This window comes from Dreissena polymorpha, chromosome 7, assembly GCF_020536995.1.
Source record: "Dreissena polymorpha isolate Duluth1 chromosome 7, UMN_Dpol_1.0, whole genome shotgun sequence".
NCBI lineage: Eukaryota > Metazoa > Mollusca > Bivalvia > Myida > Dreissenidae > Dreissena > Dreissena polymorpha.
In genome coordinates this window covers 43,190,203-43,199,933 of record NC_068361.1, presented here as the reverse complement: position 1 = coordinate 43,199,933, position 9,731 = coordinate 43,190,203, and the positions used below count along the sequence as shown (strand labels likewise).

At 36.2% G+C, this 9,731-nt stretch overlaps 1 protein-coding gene across 1 annotated transcript; it reads right to left on the bottom strand.

The window, feature by feature from the left end:
• Window positions 1-1,304: 1,304 nt before the first annotated feature.
• Window positions 1,305-7,668, bottom strand: LOC127838979 (uncharacterized). The gene is made up of 7 exons (XM_052367122.1): window positions 7,616-7,668; window positions 7,249-7,477; window positions 6,417-6,930; window positions 5,866-6,022; window positions 4,840-4,914; window positions 3,699-3,767; window positions 1,305-3,002 (listed from the first exon to the last, which is right to left on the bottom strand). The coding sequence occupies exons 2-7, from the start codon at window positions 7,282-7,284 to the stop codon at window positions 2,855-2,857; spliced, it is 999 nt and encodes a 332-aa protein (XP_052223082.1). The 5' UTR covers window positions 7,285-7,477; window positions 7,616-7,668; the 3' UTR covers window positions 1,305-2,854.
• Between the last annotated feature and the right edge of the window lie 2,063 nt (window positions 7,669-9,731).

Genomic DNA, 9,731 nt, shown 5'->3' with positions numbered 1-9,731 from the left:
CGCAGGTCTCTCTTAAATCAGTCGGAAGTGTCCTGGATACGAACATGCATCTATCAAAAACAGACCAATGTCGTCTTTTATGGTGTCAAGATTGATACCAGCTTCCACACTGAGGACATTGTCCAGTAATATTAAAGTATCACAGTCACTTTCGTACATGCAGGTCAGTCTCTCTCATTTGCTGCCAGCTGTGATGTTATTTACATCAGTCATCTCGAGGACATGATAGAGAAAGGCCCACGGGTAATACTTTGCCGAAGGTACGACGGCCCATCGTCGCGTCCCCAGAGCCAATGTTGTGGTTCAGCAGGAGGAAGATGGAGCTGGAGATGTTGGCTCTGGAGAAGATGAAAATATTCGCGCAACGTAGTCTTGAAAATGAATGGCTTCCTGAGTCGGATACAATCAGGCAGGATATATTGAGACGTAAGAGAGAGGTAATGATGGAGGTTGAATTACGGATGAACGAGGAAGGCTTTGCTTTTAGAGATCTAATTGATATTCAACATAGAATATTCCTGTAATAATACATTAAATGCAAAAAAGGAATGAGCTGGAGTTGATTATAAAAAACATGAAATCTAGAGACGAAAACGGGGTGGTGGTGGTTTCACACGGATATCATCCTTCACTTGATACAGCGACAAATGAGCGAGGTAGTGGAAGAGTACCCTAAACGGATGTTTATGGAAGGCAGCGTTGTTAAAAATTGAATTATATACGTAAAATGCATGTGATTATCACAATGTTAAATATCAATACACTTGTGTAGATGTAATAGTTATTTGAAGTGCATCATTCAATTAAATCGTAAATGCTACAATTGATTGTCTGTATATATGTTGTAGGATTAATGAAATTAAAAACTCACTTATAAACATGTGTGTGCGTTTCCTCAAAAATGCACCGAATCGGAAATCCTTGAACGGTGTTTGTTTAAATGTTATATTCATGATAATTCCCCGTAACGACGTTTGAGATAGGGAATAATAAAGACATTTGTCGGTCTTTGGCCCGAGGGTCGTTATGCGGCTAGGGCCGATTATAGACGTCCGGCCCATCTCTGACGTGTGTTATCGTTTATATCACATATTTCATTCTTTTTTGGTCATTAACCAAAATTTATACATAGCCAGTATTCCGTACTTTTATTTCGACAATTGATTTAACTTTGACATAATTCCTAACAAAAACAACGGAAACTTCGTTCTAAAGTCACGTATAAAGCTATGAAACGCTAATCCAAACACGAATAATCATGTAGATGCGTCAAGGCTGGTTTACTTATGCTACATAGTCGGAATGCCAACAAATAATTTAGTGATATACTACACAATCACATTGATCAAAAGTATACACTTACATATTAAAGCTGTTACCAATGCAAATAACACACCATGTACTCAAAAAATATTCGTAGAAAACGTAACTTCAAAACGAAACAAAACGAACAAAATATTTTACACACTTCAAATTAAAATCCCTGCCGAAACCTCTAAAGTGCAAACTAAATGGCAAACCCTTCTTGGAAAAAAAGAATTTAATTGGAAACAAATATTCGTCATGCCATATAAATCAGCTTCTGCTAGCACACTGAGAAATGTTCAATATAAATTCATTCAGAGAATCATAGCTACAAATAAATATCTTTTTAAGTGCAACCTATCCAACACAAATCTATTTGATATGTAGTGATCATATTGAAACAATAAAACACTTTTTCTGGGAGTGTAAACATATTCAATCTCTATGGAATCAATTGACAACCTTTCTAGAGAAACACAAATAAAATGTTAAACTATCTCTCTTAGACATCAGTTTAGGGGTAAATACCTTCAAAATACAAGAGATTAATAACGCCGTGAATTACATAATTATATTAATGAAATATTTTATATTCAGTATGAAATACAGAAAACAAATACCTGAAATTAACTGTTTTATCAATTATTTTAAACTGACGATTCAAATTGAAAAAGAAATAGCCCTAAACAATGATACACTTCATATATTTGAACAAAAATGGAAACACATTAAACTTTCATAAACAAGTCCAGTATGCTTTCTGCCCTCTTTATGCAACTCATACTTATTTATAACTACTCTGTTGTTTGTCTTTTCCTGTTTACAAAACAACAACTATCATAAACAACCAAAGATAATTTTTATTATTAACCCTTGTTGTTTAATCTAAAGGAAACCACAAAAAGAATATATATTAGCATATATTGTATAACATGTCTGAACATTATTGCTGCTACATAGTATCACTTTGTTTTATGATCATATACATGTATACATTGTTTGTCATATATTAAATTTAAAAAAATGAACGACAGTAACGAGAGTTTTATTCAGCACAAGTCATGTACATTTTATACAGTCGTATCATTCAAACAACGGTAAATACAATTTACGAAACGCACATACAATAAATAAATGAACTCATTATTACTCTGTTTTCATCAATGTGCCCAACGGTTACACTCTCGTAAAGCAATCAATAAATGCCAGCTGTCTTGAACTATGTTGTCCATTTATTTTAAGGACCGATTCTTCGGACAACATTGAGGAATTTCCATCATGATTATTACCCGGAATACCCGCTGTATTTAGATTTGCAGTAGTGATAACAGAATGTTCGCATACAATCACACCTTCTTCGCGTCCGCAATTTCGGGTACTTAAATCACAGCATATACCGTTCCCGTTTTCTACGACACTTATTTGGTCACGAGTTAATCCATTACGGAAAACAACCACGCTGTCTTTTTGCGAATTTATATGACTAATTGTTACAGCGGAATTACCGTCGACGATGCATTCGCTTTGCGGGCATTGTGAAAACTGAGGACTATCTACGCCTTGATTGTGTGCAACTGAGTGCGAATGGAATGTTGCTTTGACTTCCGTTTGTCCGCACGATTCTGGAGTGGCGACCCTTGGTTGGTGGGGGGTACATAGGGTTGAGGAATTCCACATCTTGCACAGGATCCGGGTCACTAAAATGAAATTAAGTTGCTTCTAAACGGAAGCAGTTGACACCTTTTTCAGGTGGGGGTCCTTTGTCATACTCGTTTTACATTAAACATGTCAAAGCATTATGTTGAGTAATTTTTTAAAAAGGTTTAAAATAAGGGACGTGGTAAATTCTTGTGTATAATGGAAGTAGAATGCAAAATCCAACATCAAACACGATTTTTTATAACGGAACAACACCTTTTAAGGATCCTCATTACTTCTCCACTATAGCTTATATCAAGTAGATGATGCAATAGACTTAAAACTGTACACGTGTACGTACGAATCCATCCAAAAGAGAAGGTTTGAAGGTAAGATTAAGGTGATTAAGTCTTCAATCAAATCAGTGGTATTAGATTATCTTTCGGGTTGGATAATCGGCGTTTTTATAGACTTATGAAAATTTTATAATATATAGGCTGCATATACTTCTTGTTTCGAATTTTGCTAACACTATTTTCATATTTATTTTATTAACTCGATATTACTGTATAAATCAGGTTATCAAAACTAATACATGTACTATTTTATTAATAAATTATATAAATATTATCAACGCCAATACGTATTGTTTGTGAAATGTTTCGTAAGTTAAACAAATCATTACAATACACGTAGAAAAAACACTATCATTGAACCAAGCAAATAAAACAAAATGATTGTTAATGTTCAGTTACCATGGCAACGGCAAACGTGCGGCGTCATTAATGTCGTCCTTGTCCTTGAATCTCATTGTGTCTTCATGCCTAGAATGCATTCCGATACAGATCGTTTAAACAAATAACCGCGTCATGCAAACACGGGTAATTGGTCGTAAACGACAAGGGTAGCTTCACATCAGTGTGTGCGTATATGCAGGCTGATCTGTTATTTAATCTCACAACTTTGCGAGGTCTGTGCGGATGCGCAGTCTAGTCTGGATCTCCGCTGGACGCATATGGCATACGACCTAGTTTCGCATGACACTGCTCGTATTTGACATTTACATTTTAATTGTAAAATTTCTTTTGTCACATCTCGTAAGTGTTAATCATCTGATTGGCATACTATGCAAAAAGACCACTTAAAAATACTATTTCATTGCATGCCATACACAATAGGTGCGATAAAAAGCATTGATTATTTGAGAATATGAACTGACTTGTATAATAACCCATTTTTCATCAATGATTACAATACGATTTGCAAAAAATATAGTCCTTTTAGATAGGATTATACTGTGATGTGGTGGAAGACATACGTACATGAAGTTTTATACAAACATTGTGTGTGGATTCTTAATGACATTAATACAAGAATCACTGTTGTTTGTTGATGTCAAAACATACAATATGGGCAAACATTTATAATCTGATGGAAAAAAATCAAGTACCACATAATGCCGAACACAATAATACATAAATAGTAACGCAAATATATTGAAAAATCCCGAATGTTGTTTACATTTCGTAACGTTATTTGACGTTGCAACGTCATTTCAGAAAAATAACAAAATTAGATTGGTCAATCGAACGAAAACTAAGAAAATACAAACGCTTAAAAAGTATATTACACATGTGTAAGATAAATATATTCGTAATGGTTATATATCATGGGAAACAGGGTATGGCATGTGATAAAACAGTCTCTTACAATACCAGTAATTGTGTTGTTATTGATTTTTCGGATTAAACACGATTGCTAGTTAAAAAAAAAGAAATATGTTATCATGATAATCAAACGCGCACACTTTTTTATTGCAAATTATAACTCTTTGGGTCAGCTGAGAAATATAAAACTTCTAAAAGCGTGTTTGAAATAGACAAGATATCGACCCACCTGTCTCGACAAAGGGACATATTTTTTTCAAGATTCTGCAGGTTTGATCCTAGACGATGCTTCGGTTGTCGTGATCTGAAGTTGATAAATATTGTGTAAAATTGGGAAACACTTTGCATATGAGCCGCACTATGTGAAAAGTTTTTTTTTTGCATGTTCGAAAAGTGTCGTCCCATTTTAGCCTGTTCAGTCGGCACAGACTTATCACGGACAACACTTTCCGCCTAAACGGGATTTTTCCTTACAAGATACTTTCTTTAATCGAAAAAATATCATACAAGCGGAAAGTGTCATCCCTGATTAGCCTGTGCGGCCTGCACAGGCGAATCTGGATCGACACTTTCCGCACATGCATCAAACCCCCTTTTCACAGAGCAAGGCCCATATATGTGTTGCGTTTGTAACAGGGATATAAATTGATTGTTGTCTGCTCGCCAGTGGCGAGTATAATTAACGGTAATACATCTTCAAAATATATTAGTTCGTCCCGGCAAATAACTTCAAAAAACTTACACATTTGTTAGGTTTTGGTCAGTTTATAAAAATAAAAAGGATTAATGTTCTTTTTTTTTCTTTTTTTTTAACCTATTCATTTAAGCTCGATTGCAAAACAAGCCTAAGCCTTATATGAAAAACTCTCGAGTCCGTTTCCTTGGTGTCTATGGGGGAGATTAAAAGAACACTCCCACAGTGGGGATCGAACCCGTGACCTCCCGATCGCTAGGCGGACACCATATCCACTACGCCACGTCGACCTTATATTTAAAGATATAATGCAATGAGCCGTGACAGCAATTTTGTACTAGTGTCTGATTTTGTTTTGTCAAACTAACTATTAGATTACGTGTACTTGTTTCTGGGCTTCGTACTATTTCGTTCGAAAATAGTAAGTTTCTATCCCTGTCTAAGGCAATAAGTCTGAAAGACTCTTAAAGCGGCTGACAAATTTGCACAACCACATGGAACAACATATAGCATATATCTACGGGAAAAAAACAATTTACCTAAATTCATACACAATCGTACCTGTAGGGTCTACAGACGAGTGCCAAAGTCAGTACTATTACAATAAGCATGGAAACCAGGGCAGCAATCACTCCAAGGATGACTGCGCGAACGTCAGGGCCTTTCTTGTCAGCGTCGGGCACAACTTCCGGTATAAAGCCGCGACCAATATAATCACCTTCAAAAAAGTAAGCGACAACTTTGTCGACAGCTAGCATATGTTGTCCATAGATAGCAGCTGACAAATTGGTACAAACTTGTTAATAATTTTAGAGACATATATGATAAATATTCAGAAAAAAAAGTTTCGGGATTCCAAATAATAATCGAAGGTCATACATGTTTGTAGAAAACCACATTGAAGAACATTTGGGTTAGTGTTTTCAAATAAATCTCGCGATCCGCACATGTAATTTAATCACTGCCGCTTGTGGGTTATTTGACAACAAAATTGATCTAAAGGTTTTATTTTAAAAATAAAAACCGCTTATAATTTAAGAGTAAGATAACACTTAGATACGGGTGATTTTCTTAACATTACATTTGCTTGTAAATGCAATGAAATTTCATACCTGTATTCGTATTACTTGATATTTCGGGTATATAAGAGGTAGCATGGGTAATGCTTGCTGCGGTAGAGGCGCTTTGTAACAGAGGTACAGTTGGCTGTACATGCAAAGGAGTTGTTGCTGTTTTTGTTGTTGTAGATGATGATGTTGCGTATATGAACGTATACGATGCATGGAATCTCTTGGCTTGCACTCTTGAATCGGAAGTGAAAACTAATGTCAGATTATTTCCTTGCGACGTAATTGAATGCTTTACATGCTTATTACCACAAAGCGTTCGTACTAACGTTAATGTCGTATAATCAGTGTCGTAAATGTCCACTTTGTCGTATGCAGTTCTGCAGTTTGACGCCATGTGGTCTTCTAGTTCAATTGTGGTGAATTTCAGCCAAACGCGGGGCGCCAGGTGGCGCAACCAAGGACCATCTGCACGAGGTATCCGGTGTGTAGTGCGCCGGCCATCTTCGGGACGCCAGTTGGCCGTTATCACGTGTGTACGTGATGTTACTCGGCCATTCTAAAAGGATTCGATTAAAAACAGTTTCTATTTGACAATTTTATACTACGAAAGTTTCTACATTCATTTTCACTAAATTTGTATTGGTGCAGACGGAAATTGTGTGCAACATATACAGACTTTGTGTCTCAGCGGCGAGTTTCAACTGGTTTACAACTATTTGCCAAACTCTATATATTGTTATATAACAAGATAAAAACGTGTGCGCATATTCATAGCATTGTCATGAATGTCATTTGTTTCAACACATTTTGTATCAGCGTTTAATTTGTTTTTGGGGGAAATTATTGTAAAATTAAAACAACAACATGTGATTACCTGCGTAGTAAAATATGCGGAACCCTTGGGCATCATTATGCGCGTTTGTGGTGAACATAATGAGCACTTCGTTTGTTAAGGTAACTAACTCCGTCACGTAATAGTCCAATCAGAAGGATTACGTCCCTTCGCTATTAGTTTCTGTGATACGCAGCCCGTCTCCGTCTGTGTCACAGAGATCGTCTGAGTGTTTACCAAGACTAATATGATGAAACACTAAGCGTATAACCTGAAAAAAGAAATGCACAGTCGAAAAATGTTTGAATCTAATGTACACACAGAATTGTTTTTAAACAAATATTGAGCTTATGGTTTTTCTTCAGTGCATAAAACGTTCCATAAATAGATTATTTACACAACACAATACCTTTTTAACTTAAATACTTGTTGTCGCATTCACCAAGTTAACAAACGTGTAGCTATATTAATTAAACAATGACGTAATTCTACAATCGGCACGATCCTTATCAGCAACGCCTCACCTTGAAATCCTGCACCGCTATAGTTCAAGTGCAGCTCACGTGATGGGGGAAGGAGCGTGGCCAGTTCGGGGAAGCGAGCGTTCCCCAGTCCCCACCCAATAGACCGCCACAATCTGTAAAACGACGTTTAAATACATCAAACAAATGGTTCTACTTATATAAATATAAACCGAGTGACGTCTCTGGTGGTCAAGCATGATAACAAGGCAATAATAGGAACCGCGTAATGCGAAAATGAGTCTTATATTATGTCGGTCAGAGTAGCTTCAGCCCAGCCTGTGGAATCGCGCAGCCTGACAAGCAACTGCACTGTCCTCTTAAATAAAGCATTCATTATAAAGTAGTGTTTGGTCGTTCTTGCAATTCAGAAATTCTTTGTGTAAACTGTGGTTTCATCATTACTTCGAAAAACGTATAACACGTCGACGATTTTGCACTCTTTCTAATTGAAGAAATGCGTATTTAAATAGAAGCGAGATATTAAACAATTTATGTGCTAGCGGATGCTGACATTGTCATACATTGTAGCAGTAAGAGTGCGCTGCCAAACCCACTGATCTCTAATAATGCATATCCTTGCCGAAAACGGCATAAATCAAATTGAATCTGAATGCATCAACAAATAATCGAAATGTCAATATCAATAAAATTGCAAACACTTTATAAGTGATTAAGAATAAAAAAAACACACACAGCAAATTTAGAATAACAAATCACTATATAACAGCATAAAATAATTTTATTAATTATACAATATCAAACAGATCATAAAAAGGCGATATATTAAAATTATGTGCATTTATAATGTGTAAAACATTAAAAAAGCGTGTAATTTTACCGTTGTCATGCAATATCGTATCAAGATCGAGGTTAACGGACGAACGAGTGGTCAACCACGTTTTTTGGGTAATAATTGCTTTCAAAAACGCAAGAGATTTATGACCGTTGTGTCTATATATTTTAAAAGAAAATGTTATGCAAAGAAATAACTGTCGAAATAATGACTTCATACTCGTATGCCGTTGGTTTTTAGCAATTATCTTTGCATTGCTCTCAATATGCGTTTTGGTTGCAATGCAGGGGGTGAAAATGACATTTAGAGTATTGATACGATCTTGTCCAACGGCAAATGCGTCTTAAAAATTCCAACAAATTGGTCCTCAGCAGGAGACCAATTGTTTCGATGACATGAAATTAACAATAGTCGGTGTTTGAAAAAGAATTGCAATAATTGTCCGCCAATCCGTAAGTGACATTTTACAATACATGCTGCGACAGTAAAATTACACAGTATTTACCGACGTCGATTTTTTCCATTGATGGAATAATTAGCTGAACCAAACCCTGAGAGAATTTTATGATAACAATAATGTAACAGTCGCTTTTGTTCAAGGTGAGTCGTTAAAATATGACATAGGACTAAGCCTGACAGTTAAATGATCGGTCGTTTTAATTGTGTATTTTAAACGTATTCAATTCGCTTTTCTTATGTTACAATTGACATGAAGTTTTTGTAAAGAATGATTAAGCGTATGACTACAAATTCAATGAAATTAATATAACATCAGCGTTCAAACAATGAATAAATGAATTGCAGTTGAATGATACAAGAGACACCACCCGAGGAGCGGACCACGGCAAAGGAAGCTGTTTATCCCATGTTCTGACAGTGCTACGAGTTGCGCATTATTGGAAATTCCACCGATGTCGGTTTCTGAAATATGAACGCACGTGTTTGTAACGTAGCCCGTAATTATTGTTTAATTGAGATTAAGGGGCTAGATTAAGGGGCTAATGGGGGTTAATTGCTCTATTGGGATCTATTCATAGAGCGGTGCGCAGGATTTTTCTATTTACTAATATGTAGGCTTACAGTAAAAAACAGTGGTTCCCTAAATATCGAGCGAGGGCTTCATTTCAAAATGGTGCACGGCGACTCCATCCGGTGTGTAGAGGTCGCCCGCGTCACTTCCGGTAACCTGACTCAAAAGACAAGTCCCC